A 16,177-nucleotide genomic window follows, 5' to 3' on the forward strand; every position below is an offset into this window, starting at 1 on the left:
GATTGACGTTCGACCACTGAGCAATGTTGGCGTGTACCTTGGTTGCAGGCACATCCCTGGTGGGGGGTGTATAGGAGGCAGCTGATCGATGTTTCTCTCTCATCGATATTTCTAGCGCTCTATCCCTCTCCCTTCCTCTCTGTAAAAATTAATATATATATATATATATGGCCGGATATAAAATTAAATATTTTTAATTTTTAATTATTAGCATCCATCCAAAACCTATACTTTATTGATTAGAGATATGGGATTAGTCTTATCTGGATTCAGGTCTGACTATGGCTTGCTGGTCGAATGACCTAGGGCAAATTACTAAACCTCTCTAATTCTCATTTGTAAAGATAAGTATAATACCAAATACCGTGTTTCCCCGAAAATAAGACATCCTCTGAAAATAAGACCTACTTATAGGTTTCCTTCTAAGTGAAATATAAGGCATCCCCCGAAAATAAGCCCCCCCTCCCCCCAGGCTAAACATGAGAGATTTGGTCCACTGATTCTGAAAGAAATGGAGTCACAAGAAATTCACCAGGAAATTCAGGAATTGGATTGTTATGATGATGTTCCAGAAGATGATGACATGATTGTCATTGAATAAATGAGTAAATTCTTGAAACTGTAGGATTCATAGTATGTCTGGTTTGTGTTGACAACTACCGTACTACCGTACCGTATTCAGGTAATAAGTTGCCTTTATTTTCATTTAACAATAAATGTGTACCGTATTCTTCTTCATGGAAAAATAAGACATCCCCTGAAAATAAGACCTAGCGCATCTTTGGGAGCAAAAATTAATATAAGACACTGTCTTATTTTCGGGGAAACAGGGTATCACATAGGATTATCAAAGGATTAAATGACAAAGTAAATATGTAACATTTGGAGTGTCTACCACAAAATCGTTCAACACATTTTCACTATTACTGGTATTATTACCATCTTAATGTAAAAGGTGATACATACATACATACATACAGAATAAAAGAGATGAAACAAACTAAAACATTAACAGGTATTATATAAGAGAGTACAAGTAATTTTTAAAAACACATATTTTTACTGATTTCACAGAGGAAGGGAGAGAGAGAGATAGAAACATCAGTGATGAGAGAGAATCATTGATCAGCTGCCTCCTGCACGCCCTCCACTGGGAATTGAGCTCCTAGCCCGGGCATGTGCCCTGATTGGGAATTGAATCTGGGACCCTTCACTCCACAGGCTGATGCTCTATCCACTGAGCAGAACCAGCGAGGGCACTACAAGTGGTTTTTTTATTTTCCTTATATTTCCCGTGTTTAACAATACATGATGCTCTCATTATTAAAAACTTTTAATGAAGGAAAGGTTAATTTAGAGGGTCTCACAATCCCACGCTTGCACAGTAACACTGCCCCTCCCTGACTCCCCAGGCCTCTATGCGCACGCAGCCCACCCGTGCTTACACACTGACCTGCAGGACAGTAAGCTGGAACTTGGTCCCCTTCTCTGGGCGAGGACAGGACACTCTTCTCTGTTTGGTCCGATCCTGTTTGCCATTTCCACTTGGGTTATCGGCGGTGTTGTTATCCTTCACAGCTGCCATGTCTTGCTGCGAACTAGTAATTAAAAGCACAAAAGCAACTTCTTTTTTAAAAAAATATATTTTATTGATTTTTTACAGAGAGGAAGGGAGAGAGAGAGAGAGAGTTAGAAACGTCGATGAGAGAGAATCATTGATCAGCTGCCTCTTGCACACCCCCTACTGGGGAAGTGCCCGCAACCAAGGTACATGCCCTTGACTGGAATTGAACCTAGGACCCTTCAGTCCGAAGGCCGACGCTCTATCTACTGAGCCAAACCGGTTTTGGCATAAACTACAATATTTAAAGAGAGTCTAGAGTCTCCTGAAATAATATCCAAAGGTCCAGAAGACAAATGAAAATTCTCTGTCATACCAAAAACCTGGAAAAATCACACTTTGAATGCAGAAAGACAGTTAACAGACACCAGCACCAGAATGAATAAGATATTGGAAGTAACTGACAAGGATTTTAAAGCAAAATTATTCAATAAGTAATTACAAATACTCTTGAAGCACATTAAAAAATTTAAAGATCTCATTAAAAATAGAAGATATTAAAAAAGATCAAAATGGAAATTATAGAACTATAAGTACAACCACAGAAAAACAATGCATTGGAATGGGCATAATAGCAGAATGAATAGGACAAAAGAAAGACTCAGTGAACTTGAAAACAGAGTAATAGGAATTATCCAATCTGAATAACACAGTAAAACATTAGTTTACAGCTACCAAATAATAGCACAATTATCTATCTCATTATAATTTATTTCTTTACATTAGTTGGAATTTTACTCTATACTATTTCTTTTCTTTATTAGTTCTTCTAAGTTTTTCTTAGAAACAGAAATGTTATGAGAGCAAGAAAATGGTCAATAATTTCACAATACATGAGTTTCATTAAAGTAAAAAAGTAAAAAACAATACCTACCATTTGTATTGAACGTACACATAAATTCAAGAACACAAAATTTCCTCCAGTCATGCTACAATGGGCCCTTAATGACTGCAAATATTTCAACATACCCTTATCATTTCCATGGTATTAAATTTGAAGAAACTCACCTTCGTAGTAAATCCGATTGTAGAATTGCTGCTTGTTGTTCAGCTGCAACTGGTTGGGATACAGGCTGTGAATAGTATAGAAACAACACTTAGGTTAACAGCAAACTTCAGGCTAAGGATGAAATTTGGTGTTATTTCAGAAAACATACATGTTATATTCCACATTTTGGTTAATTCAATAACCAGGAAGAACATCTACACTTTTGTATGTTTACCTCACATTTAAGAAAATCTGTATTTTATTGATTTCAGAGTAGAATGGAGATGGAGACAGAGATGGAAACTTCAATGATGAGAGAGAATCATCAATAGGCTGCCTCCTGCACGCCCCCTACTGGGGAATAAGCCCAAAACCAGGGCATGTTCCCTGACCAGGAATTGAACAGTGACCTCCTGGTTCATAGGTTGATGCTCAACCACTGAGCCATGCCGGTTGAGTCAGAATATATTTCTTTATAGTTAATAAAAGGATTGATTGCTTTAAGAGATGGGGAGAAAGACATCAATTTGTTGTTCTACCTATTTATGTATTCACTGGTTGATTCTTGTATGTGCCCTGACTAGGGACCAAACCCACAACTACCGTATTGGGACAACTAACCAACTGGCCAGGGCTGCACAAAATATCTTGTAGAAGGAAAGAAAAGGTTGCAATCTGATACTTTTTCTACCCAACTTATATTGCATTTACGAATGTCAGTGAAAGGTAAGTTTCACATACCCAAAGGATCAAAAATAGCACACCAAAATAACCTTGAAAAATTACACAAACCCATTTTCCTAACTACAGAGGCACTTAGCAAAATTTCAGCATCCAGGATAGTTAGGTTGTGGTATAAAAACCGGTTCTGCGTCCTAACACTAGCAATCAGTATTAAGTCCAAGTGATTAAAACTGCGTTTCAAAATTGTACACATAAAAGCGGAAAATGTAAAATGTATGGTATGATAAAATAAAAAATACCGTTCGTACTATCCCCCAGAAATAATAGTTTGCCTTTTCCTTAAGTACTTTATATAGCAGTAATCCACAGGTAATCTTTCTCTTATCTCCTTCCACCCATCAGCCAAATTGAAGATTTCAGCTGTGCTATTTTACAGGTTGGTTCCTTCCATTGAGAATGAGACCAACTAGACAGGTCCTCATTCTTTCAACATGTTCCATGCATCACCTAATTTACATTCAAAGGGGAGAAGGCTGAATAATGTCCCCGCAAATCAATCCAAATGACGAATGTCCTTGGACATTATGAAGCTATACAAAGCGGTGTGTGCCTTTTGCGAACATTTTTTTTTGACAATGTTCAGGAAACACACCCACTACTTAGACCAATTTCCCTTCAATTACAGTACAGCAATTTCACATAAAACCACTATTGTGCTAAGTAGCATTTTTACATAAATGGTTTAATGCCCTGAAAGCCAGAATCACTCTTTCTAAAGAAACCAGTCATAACTTTCTCAATTTTTACACAAAGGATTTTCATTTAATGGAATTAGCGGCATTATAAAGGAAGTTACGGTGAAGATGAAATGAGGTGGCTTGCTTGGTTCTCGGGGTCAGTCCACTGACTGTAAGATTTACTCCGTTAGAATGCTTCCGAAAAATGGACTCACGTTACAGTGAAACCTTCCTTACCAGAATAAACTTGATTGTTTTAATCATACTCATGCCTAGTAAGCCCACAGGTGTTTCTCAATAAACTGAACTTGCAGATTCTCTGGCCAACTGATAACAGCATTATAAACATCAACAACACTTCATCTATTCTTCATATAGCTTCTGTACTGTCTTAAAAGCAGTGGACGAGCCCTGGCAGGTTTGGCTCAGTGGATAGAGCGTCAGCCTGAGGCCTTAAAGGTCCAGGATTCGATTCCAGTCAAAGGCATATTACCTCGGTTGCAGGCTTGATCCCCAGCCCTAGTTGGGGCGCATGCAGGAGGCAACCAAACCACGTGCCCCTCTCATCATTGATGTTTGTATCTCTCTCCCTCTCCCTTTCTCTCTGAAAGCAATATATTAAAAAACCCACAAAAACCCCCACACAGAACAATAGAGATGTAACGAGAGACAAAGTAAACATCTAAAAGGCACTGTTATCTTCAGTAACCACCTTTCCATGTTAGAATTATTGTAAAATCACCAAGTCTGAAGTGTAAAGATAGTGTGTACTTCAGTGATTAAGAAAGTGGAGCCGCCCGGCTGGTGTGGCTCAGTGGTTGAGTGTCGTTGACCCATGAACCAGGAGGTCCCGTTTTATTCCCAGACAGGGCGCTCTCCAGGGTTGTGAGCTTGATCCCCAGTGGGGGGCGTGCAGGAGGCAGCCGATTGATGTTGCTCTCTCATTGATGTTTCTATCTCTCTATCCTTCTCCCTTCCTCTCTCTCTAATAAAAACACATTTATAAAAAAGAAAGCAGAGTTGAAAATTATTCCACTGAGATCAGCTAGGAAACAGTAGAAAAATAGGAATTGCTAAGAACCACAATCTCCAGAGTGATTTTATATATAGACAACTCAGATATGCTAATATATAGATTTATCTGTGAAAACAGTTAATGCATGATAATATTTTATTGATTCCTGATACATCCAAAGTCTGCAATCTGGTCAGTTCTGTCACTGCTTCTAAAGACGGATCAACAAAAACCCCTTCTTCTTGTTGTCAATACCAAACATTAACAACAACAAAAAGTCACCTTTCTCTTATAATGTTAATCCGCATTATTCATGCAGATAAAAAATTCTAAGAGACTAAATCAACATGATAACAAGGAATATATATAAACCCACTCTAATACTACAGTAAACTAAAAGAGAGTGCCATTCACAAATCATAAATGGTGGAGAATTTCCGAAGGAACAGAAACCAATGGATTACATCCATAGGGAAACAAAAATCTATGTAAAAAAACATAAGTTTAGAAAAATATAAGCACCAAATTCAACAAAGAGGTGAGTTCTTTAGAACAAGAATTTCAAGTAGGTACTTAATGCTGTTTGGCAATCTTACTACTGTTCATTCTCCTAGAAAACTATTGTATAGCTCTGCCTCTTTCTTCCAACTTTTCTTTGTAAAATATATTTTATTGATTTCAGAGAGGAAGGGAGAGGGAGAGAGAGAGATGGAAACATCAATGATGAGAGAGAATCACTGATCAGCTGCCTCCTGCATGTCCCACACTGGGAGATCCAGCTGGCAACCCAGGCATTTGCCATGACTGGGAATTGAACCATGACCTCCTGGCTCATAGGTCTAAGCTCAAACACTGACCAGGCCACCTGGGCTTTCCTCAAACTTTTAATGCCCACTTCCTTCCCAAACTCATGCTCAGATTATGGCTCTCTATCTATTTCTACGAGAAAATTAAAAAAAACCTACAAGAGCATGTCCATAAGCTCCCACTACGAGATCTGCTCACCTCACAGCATTTGTGACCATATTCTCTGCCTTTGCCTTTATTATGGAAAAAAACCTGTCTGGGCTTCTATGCTAAGGCCACCCCCTCTAGAAACTAAATTTTAGCTCCTCTCACCTTCTCAAGGACATCATTCCAGTAATTCTCCTATCTCACCATATTTCCCCCACGCTCCTAAATCATTCCTTTTATAAACATGAGATCGTATCTCTATTAAAACAATTCTTCTCCACCAAGGCCTGTTGAGATATGACCGATTGGGAAGCTGGGGCAGTGACGAATAGGATGTGCCTGGTACATCTTGTTGTGTAAAAGATAAGTTCAAAGAATGATGGGGACATGTCAAAAGGACAAAGGCACCAGCTTGAAGAGGATCCACTAGCGAAATCTGAGATAGATGGTGCATCAAAATAAACAAACTCATAATCATTTAAAAAAAACCACAAAACAACAACTTGTATTTAAGCGGAAACCAAAGCAAAAAATTTAAATTTCTTATCAATAAAGATAAAGTAAATAGAACACGAGTATTGGTATAAGAATGGATAAAAGTCAAAGGAACAATACAGACAGTTGAGATATGACCCAAGAATGTATAGTAACTTCAGCTATGATAGAGATGGCATTTCAGATCAGTGTGGAACTGATGGGCTGTTTAATAAAAATGTCGGGGTAAAATGTCTAATAACTTTGAAAAAACACAGCTAGATCTCTACCCCACTCAGCCCACAAAAAAACAAAAACAAAATCCAAATAGAATATAGAGCTAAACAAAGGCAAAATATTTTCAGTATCAGAAGAAAATACAGAAGAATATTTTATGCTCATGAGCCTTCCTAAGCAAAATGCAAATCCATAAGCAAAAAAAAAAAAAAAAAAGGGTGTGTGTGTGTGAATCGATTTGATTGTATAAAGGATAAATGCTTCTGTATGACAAAGGATTCTATAAGCAAATTAGGGACACAATTAGAGAAAGTAATTGTGATATAATTAACAAAGGATTAGTAAAGAAATCAAAGAGAAAAAGAGGAAGACATCAATAGACAAATGGACAAAAAGATATGAATGGCATTTACAAAGAATAACAAGTATTCAATAAACATAGGAAGAAGTAAAACTGCTGGGGCAAGGGCTGGGTGGAGGTGGGCAAATGAGGGCGGGGATGTAAGCACCTGTAATAGTGTCAACAGTAAAAAAGGATAAAAAAGTAAGCAACTACTGATACACATAACCTGAATGGATCTCAAGTCAATCTCAAAAGTTTATATATTGTATGATTCTATTTATATAATACTAGAGGCCCGGTGCATGGATTTGTGCATTGGTGGAGTGCACTGGGCCTCTGCAGGGATCAGGCTGAAACCGGCTCTCTGACATCCCCTGAGGGGTTCCAAATTGTGAGAGGGTGCAAGCCAGGCTGAGGGACCCTACAGGTGCTGGGAAGGGACTGTAGGAGGGCTCCAGGGCGTGTCTGGCCCTTCTCACACAGACCCAATCCACTAGACGAGTGGTCGAAAACTGCGGTTAGCCGCTCTGTTGCCTAATGAGTTTAACGACCATTGGACTAGACTAAATGTTACCATGTAGTTGGAAGCTGTGAAGATTAGGCAATTGCAGCATATTGTGTGCAAAGAGGTAAAGGGTAGTATATGACAGTGGTCGGCAAACTCATTAGGCAACAGAGTGGCAAACTGTGGCTCATGAGCCGCATGTGGCTTGCAAGCCGCAGTTTGCCAACCATGGAACTAAACCACAGCAGCAAGCTAACCTACCAGTTGGAAGTCTGCCCCCTGGTGGTCAGTGTGTATTACAATGACTGGTTGAATGGTCAGACACTCGCCATATTAGGCTTTTATTATATAGGGTTCTTGAAAAGACAATTATCATGATGGAGAACAGATCAGTGATTGCCAGGAGTTAGAGGTGGGGATGGAGGGTGTGACTGTAAATGGATAGCTCAAAGGAGTTTTTGTGGGTGATGAAACTGTTATATATACTAATTGTGGTGATTATTCTATAAATCTATACATGAAATAAATTAATAGAACTATAGACAACAAAATAAATGAATACATGTAGAAATTGGTAAAAACCAAATAAGGTTTATAGTTTAGTTAATAGTATTGTACCAATGTCAATTCCCTGGTTTTAATTATTATACTATGGATATATATATATAGGAAAGCTGAGTGAAGGGTACACGGGAACTCTGTACTCTTTTAGCAATCTCTATGTGAGTCTAAAATCATTTCAAAATAAAAAGTTAAAAATAAACATATGAAGATCTAATCATCTCTAGTACTCAGGAAATTCACTCATCAGCTTATCAAAAAACATCCGAATTATCAAACATTGACAGTAAGATTATACCACTAGCTGTTGAAATTTTAAATTGGTCTAGTCCCTTGGGAACACAATTTTATAACACTAATATATAAAAACCCAGGGTCTGAAACATCCAAAACAGCTCGACCAACTGGAAGTCAGTGCTGGGTTGCCATGGCAACCCAGCGCGGACTGCCTGCCACCGCGGGTGGTGACCCAGCACTGACTGCTGAGGGGGCTTCAGATTAGGCCTGAAGAAAGGCCCAGGGAAAGAGGCAGGATCTGATCCGAAGCCCCCATGGCAGCTGTTGATCAGCTCTTGCCTCTCATTCTCTAGGGGCCTGGCCAGAAGCCTCACCTCTCTTTCTCTCGGGCTTTCACTGAGGCTGCTGATCAGCCCCTCTCTGATCAAGCCGGTTGATAGGCCTGGTGACGCTGACTGGCATAGAATCCAACCAATCAGAACCAAATCTGGGTGAGCTGCAAAGGCAGAACCTAAGGTAGAGGCTGAGGAGGGGTTTTAAGGGCAACAGCTGTTTGGTGTAAGGTGTAAGAAAGCGGTTCAACTTTTTAATGACTGTTTTGGCAGTATGGTGCATATGGCTGGCTATCAGTCCAGATATAGGGATTATGTATTTTTGTCTGCCAAGAGCATCTCCTCCTGATAAAAAGGCTCCCCCCCATTTAAGCAATCCTATCCTATATAATCTATACTACTAAAAGGGTAATATGCTAATTAGACCGGATCAACTGACTATCTTCTGGACATCCGACTTCCTTCCAGACAAAGCCATGAGGGTGAGGGCCAAGGCAGAGGCCATTAGGGGTGAACAGGCTGGCAGGGGAGAGCAGCTGGGGATGAGATCAGGATAATGGGGGGGAGGACATTTGGGATGAAATCAGGCCAGCAGGGAGCAATCAGGCCAGCAGGGAGCAATCAGGCCAGCAGGCGAGGGCAGTTGGGGGCAAGATCAGGCCAGGAGGAGAGGGCAGTTAGGGGTGATCAGGCAGGCAGGGAAGTGAACGGTTAGGGGCCAGTGGTCCCAGATTGTGAGGGATGTCCGGTGGGATCGGGCCTACACCAGTGGTTGGACATCCCCCAAGGGATCCCCACTGGGAGAGGGTACAGGCTGGGCTGAGGGAAGCCCCCTGACATGCATGAATTTCGTGCCCGGGGCCACCAGACCTATATAATAAAAGCACCGCGACCAAACAGCGGAATGACCAGAGGACTGGTTGACCAGTCGCTATGACATGCACTGACCACCAGTGGGCAGATGCTCAATGCAGGGGCTGCACCCTGGTGCTCAGTGCGCTACCACAGTGGGAGCACCATTTGGTGACTGGGATGAGTGGCTGTTCCCAGTGCGAACCCTGGGTGGATGGGCAGGAACCTGGGCTTCAATCATTGCCTCCTCGCCCCAGGCTCATCCTCCTGGCTCTCTGCCACTTCCTCCAGATGCCCGCACCCCAGAGGCTGGGAGGTGGGTTGGTGGCCACCACAGGACTGAGGCCTATTCCACTGCCTCTCAGAGCTATTGCCCCTGGGCCCAGCCCCGACCAGTTCCCCTGGAGAGGCGAGTGCTCCGGCTCCACAGCCGCTCTGCATACCAGGATGAGCTGTGCTCCTACAGTGGGCTGATCCTTGCAGGCCATGCCCCCACCAGGGCATGAATCCCATGTACCAGGCCTCTAGTATGTATTAAATTAAAAAATGTACAAAGATAATAATTTAATAAAAAAATAAAAAATGTGTAGAACTTATGGTGTAGTATTTTCGCTCCAGTGCCTCGTCTAACATGATCTACAATACAATTATAACATTAGTTTAAATAGTGAAAAATTGGAAACAGTTAAAATGTCCATCAGTAGGTGGAAGAGCTAAATAAATTGCAGTGTGGTCTTACAATTGAATACTATAGGGCAATTACAGAAAAGCAAGTATATGTCTATGTAATAACAGAGACATATCTCCAGGACATATAATTGAGTAAAAAAATACAAAGTGACACATATGGTAGGATCTTTTTTCTGTGCTTAAAACCATTCCAAAGCAGAAAACAGTACTATACCATCTAAGGGTACATATCTATGTATGTAACTACACTTATAAAACAAATCTGGAAGGATGCCCAGCTGGTGTGACTCAGTGGTTGTGCATCAACCCATGAACCAGGAGGTCACGGTTCAATTACCAGTTAGGGCACATGCTCGGGTGGTAGGCTCTATCCCCAATGTGGGATGTGTAGGAGGCAGCCAATCAATGATTCTTTCTCATCACTGATGTTTCCAGCTCTCGCTTTCCCTCCCTCTCCCTTACTCTCTAAAATCAATAAAAATATATTTAAAAATTTTTAATCTGGAAGGATACACAATCAAACTGAAAACAGAAGGGACATGGCTATAGGGAGGTCAAATGAGACTTCTCTGCCTTGTTTTAAATTTTTTCCAGGAGTATAGGTATATTGGCTTATTACCTAAGTAATTAAGTTAATCAGAAAAAGATTTTTTAAAAAAGAATGCAAATATTGTGGTAGAGAATCAAAATGATATTCAAACACTGTACTGAGTAGAAATAAACCTGCACAGAAAAATGCTGAGGTTTAATATTTCTCTCCAGAGGCTTAAAATAAAACCATCTAAACAAATGTTTGATTAGACCACAATGTCAACAGAAGAGGAACTAATGTCAACCACCAAAGTACTAATGCACTAATACTATCACAGCACAGAACGGGAGGTAAAAAGTGCTGGCCGCAGTGATAGATAAAAATCAGAATAAGTGGTTTCCCCTATTTCTGGGTAAAATAATCAAAAGCACAGTCGACACATCTGAACTCATGATCCGCTTTGTCTCTCATAAGCCCTGTTGCTACGTGGGGAAATAAAATGGAGAAATAACGGATCTTAGGTTGTCCACCAATACAAGTTCATTATCAACTTAGAAGTCCTGATTAGGCAACAAGAATGTTGGACATAAACAAAGGATTGGTCTCCCATTGAGAGCAGGCTGATAGCAATATCCACAGCCAGTTTTATTTATTTATTTATTTATTTATTTATTTATTTAAATATATTTTTATTTATTTCAGAGAGGAAGGGAAGGGAGAGAAAGAAACATCCATGATGAGAATCATCGACTGGCTGCCTCCCCCACACCCCGCAATGGGATCAAGCTCACAACCTGGGCATGTGCCCCCGATCGGAATTGAACCCGGAACCCTTCAGTCCACAGGCCGACACTCTATCCATTGAGCCAAACTGGCTAGATGTCATTCTTATTTATTAATTTATTCAACAAACATGTTAACAAGGAACTATTTGTTTTCTTTTGTTGTTTTTAAAAAAATATATATTTTATTGATTTTTTTACAGAGAGGAAGGGAGAGGGATAGAGAGCTAGAAACATCAATGAGAGAGAAACATCGACCAGCTGCCTCTTGCACACCCCTACTGGGGATGTGCCCGCAACCAATGTACATGCCCCTGACCGGAATCGAACCTGGGACCTTTCAGTCCGCAGATCGACGCTCTATCCGCTGAGGTGCTAGGAATAGAGATAAATCAGGTACAGATCTCATTGCAAAGAATTTTCAGTTTTAGTGGGGCACAGACACAAAATATAAGCACTGCCTGCAATATGGCCTCGCTGAAGAGTCCTTTCCCGTCTGCCTGGGCAGGGCCTAGGCCAGTGGTCAGCAAACTCATTAGTCAACAGAGCCAACAGCACAATAATTGACATTTCTTTGGAGAGCCAAGTTTTTGAAACTTCAACTTCTTCTAACGCCACTTCTTCAACATAGACTCGCCCAGGCCGTGGTCTTTTGTGGAAGAGCCACACTCAAGGGGCCAAAGAGCTGCATGTAGCTTGCGAGCCGGGGTTTGCCAACCACTGACCCAGGCAGTGAGAAAAACCGCCCAACAGCAGAAATTCACTCCATTCCTCTGTCGTTAACTCTTCAGGGCTTACAGATGGGCATATCGTGGTTACTTGCCTCCATTAAGTCAGGGATGCTATTTTGCAACAACGAAAATGAGGAAAGGGAGGTTGTACTTCTGGAAGGACCCCGCCAGAACCCTGTAGTTACCAACAAAAAGTGCTGGACAGCCGAAACCGGTGTGGCTCAGTGGATAGAGCGTCGGTCTGCGGACTGAAAGGTCCCAGGTTCAATTCTGGTCAAGGGCATGTACATTGGTTGCGGGCACATCCCCGGTAGGGGGTGTGCAAGAGGCAGCTGGTCGATGTTTCTCTCCCATCGACGTTTCTAGCTCTCTATTCCTCTCCCTTCCTCTGTAAAAAATCAATAAAATATATTTTTAAAAAAGTGCTGGACAAATATAAAAACACACACACAACTGCCTGAAGGCATAAGAGAACCACCAAAAGCAGGTAGAAGCTGATAGGAAGGTGCCAAAGGAAGAAAGGAAGGACAGTGGATGGATGAGTTTGCAGTTTTTAGGCGTTTTCCCTGAGGGAGGGCCCTACAGAAGCTAAAACTCAGAAAAAAATCCATATTCTTATAAGACTGAAAATCCATATTCTTACAATATACTCAAAACAGTATAAATCTAATAGGAAAGAATCCTAAAAAACTTGCAAGTAGCTCACAGGAAGACAATGAAAGGGAAACAGAGGAAAGACAAACTTAAGGAAGAAACAAAAAGCAAATACCAAGGTGCCAAAAATTATTTTAGGAAAGACAAACTTAAGGAAGAAACAAAAAGCAAATACCAAGGTACCAAAAATTATTTTAAACAGAAACGGTTTAAATATATCAATTAAAAGGGAGACACTGGCAGAGGGGATAAAAAACACACAATTATATGCTTTCTACAAGAAACTCACTTCCAACACAAGATAAATAGGTTGAAAGAAGAAGGATATAAAAAAAATATGCTGACATTAATCAAAAGAAAGCAGGAGTAGATTTGTAATATCAGATAATGTAGACTTCAGAAAAAAGAAAATTGCTAGGGATGAAGAGGGACATAATATAATGACAAAAAGATCAATCCACCAAGAAGGCACTGCATCCTAAATGTGGATGCATCACACAAGAGGCCTACAGACAAATGAGTTAAAAACAACTGACCTGAAAGGAGAAATACATAACTCCACAATTATATTTAGGAACGTTAACCCTACTCTCAGCAACTGGTCAAACCTCTAGACAGGAAACTAGAAAGATATGGAAGAACTGAACTACCAACTAATGTTTCTCATGAACTTAAGATTCAAAAAGTTCTCATCAAGCCAAAACTGGTTTGGTTCAGTGGATAGAGCATCGGCCTGCGGACTGAAAGGTCCCAGGTTCGATTCCGGTCAAGGGCATGTACCTTAGTTGCAGGTACATCTCTAGTGGGGGGTGTGCAGGAGGCAGCTGATCAATGTTTCTCTCTCATCGATGTTTCTAACTCTCTATCCCTCTCTCTTCCTGTCTGTAAAAAAATCAATAAAATATTTATTTTAAAAAAAAGGCCTCATCAAAATATTAGTAAATTGAATACAATAATGAACAAAAAGGATGATATATCATGACCAATTGGGTTTGATTCAAGGGTGTTTCAACCTTCAAATCAGTCAATATAACACATGTATCAATAGGTGAAATAAAAATAGTATGAGCATACTAATTAACACAGGAGTCGGAATAATGGAGCAATACCTCGACTTGATAAAGAGCATGTATAAAAAAATCTATATCTTATAATAATCTTAATGGTGAAAGACTTAATGTTTTCCCCCAATACTGGAACAAAGAAAGCATATTCATTCTTACCACCCTTATTCTACACAGTACTCGAAATTCTAGCCAGCACAATAAAAGGAAAAATTAAGAACTAAATGGCAGAGTTTAGAAAGAGGTTAAACTGTCTCTACTTTGGAGATTATATGATTGTCCACAAAAACAAGTTTCAAGGATTGTATAGAGAACCCTCCTAGAACTAATAATAAATTCAGCGAGGGCATAGGATACAAGTACATACAGACACATACAAATAAATTTGCTTTCTATATACTAACAATGAACACGTAGAAACTAAAATTAAAAAATACCATTTACAATCCCTCCAAAGAAAATTAAATACTTAGGGATAAACTCAGGCAATAAAAGCAATCAAAATAGATCTAAATAAATGGAGAAACATACTATGTTCATGTACTGGAAAAGTAAACATAATAAAGATATCAATTCTCCCAAATTTATATATAGGGTTAATCAAATTCCTATCAAAATCCCATCAGGATTTGTTGTAGACAAGTTTATACTAAAATTTATATGGAAAGGTAGAAGTTCTAGAATAATTAAAGTAATATTTAAAAAAAGAGAGAGAGGGAGGGTAAGGGAGGGTGGGAATAATAGAGGGAGATGAAACAAAGGACGTGTGTGCATGCATATGAGCCAAACTAGTGGTCATGGACAACAGGGGGGTGGGGCATGTGTGGGGGAGGGGTTTGGGATGGGAATGGGGGGGATGATGACAAATATGTAATACCTTAATCAATAAAGTAATTAAAAAAAGAAGGCAGTGGGAGGAATCACTTACCCAATGTTAAGACTTTCTATATAACTATATAATCAAGACCATATGTAATTAAGAGAGGGACATACACAAATGCACTAAACAAAATAAAGAGCCCAGAACAAGACTCACACAAATATGCCGAACTGATTTTTGACAAAGGTATAAAAAGAATTCAACAGGATAGTCTTTTCAAAAAATATTATGGCACTAGATCAACTATACATGGACAGGCAAAATAAAAAGAAAATCCCTCAATCTAAACCTCACAGCTTATACAAAAATTAAAAAATAACACAGGTCACATGGATCATAAAAATTTTATAGAATCACTATTAAAATTTTGTTAGTCATTTTTTTCTGGTAGAAATAGTCCATATGATTCTAAGATTTATGTGGAAATGCAAAGGACTTGAATATACAAAAAATCTTGAAAAGCATAACAAAGTAGGAAGATTTGTACTACCTAACCTCAAGACTTACTATAAAGTTACAGTAATCATGACATTGTGGTTTGGCTTATGGATGGACAACTACATCAATGCAATAGGTTATGTAGCCAAGAAACAGATGTACATTTATATGGTTACTAGAGGCCTGGTGCACCAAATTCATGCACAGATAGGATCCCTAGGCCTGGCTGGCGATCATGGCCGATTGGGGCCTTCCTGGCTGCTGGCCGGGGCCTTCCTTCATTCTGCGCCACCCCCTGGTGGTTAGCGCACATCACTGTGAGCGATCAAACCCGCCCCTCCGCCCCCACCCCCCCACCCCCGCCCAGAACTCGCGAGGGGACAATTTGCATATTAGGCTTTTATATATAAATTTTACTGCTGACAAAAGTACCAAAACAACCGGATGGGAAAATGAAATCTTTTCAACAAGTAGAGCTTGAACAATGGGATGTTCCTGGAGAGAAATAAAAAAGGAAATTTGATCCCTTACTTCATGCCATTCATAAAAATTAATTCAAAATGGACTATAGATCTGAACATAGAACCTAAAACCATAAAACAGGAGAGTATTTTTGTAATGTGGGTGCCGGCAAAGGTTTCTGAAGCCACAGAAAGCAATATATCAGTTTTATTCATAAGAACAGAAAGCTAGAAAACTCTGGTAATTTAAGAATAGTAAAATGATGAATAAATGGAATATTATTCTGCAGTGAAAATAAAATAAAAAGAACAATCTACTGATACACACAACATAGATTAATCTAAAAAACATGTCAAGTAACAGAAGCTATACACAAGAGTACATACTGTATGGTTCCATTTAAA

General features: G+C 39.7%; 1 protein-coding gene across 1 annotated transcript in view; it reads right to left on the bottom strand.

Moving 5' to 3' along the window:
- Nucleotides 1–16,177, bottom strand: part of WNK3 (WNK lysine deficient protein kinase 3) — a 109,561-nt gene that overhangs the window by 29,200 nt on the left and 64,184 nt on the right. The window contains exons 11-12 of the mRNA XM_045578305.1: nucleotides 2,630–2,694; nucleotides 1,454–1,598 (exon numbers count right to left, since the gene is read on the bottom strand). Coding sequence (XP_045434261.1) covers nucleotides 1,454–1,598; nucleotides 2,630–2,694 — 210 coding nt within the window. The remainder of the gene's footprint in view (nucleotides 1–1,453; nucleotides 1,599–2,629; nucleotides 2,695–16,177) is intronic.

This window comes from Pipistrellus kuhlii, unplaced genomic scaffold, assembly GCF_014108245.1.
Source record: "Pipistrellus kuhlii isolate mPipKuh1 unplaced genomic scaffold, mPipKuh1.p scaffold_m20_p_95, whole genome shotgun sequence".
NCBI lineage: Eukaryota > Metazoa > Chordata > Mammalia > Chiroptera > Vespertilionidae > Pipistrellus > Pipistrellus kuhlii.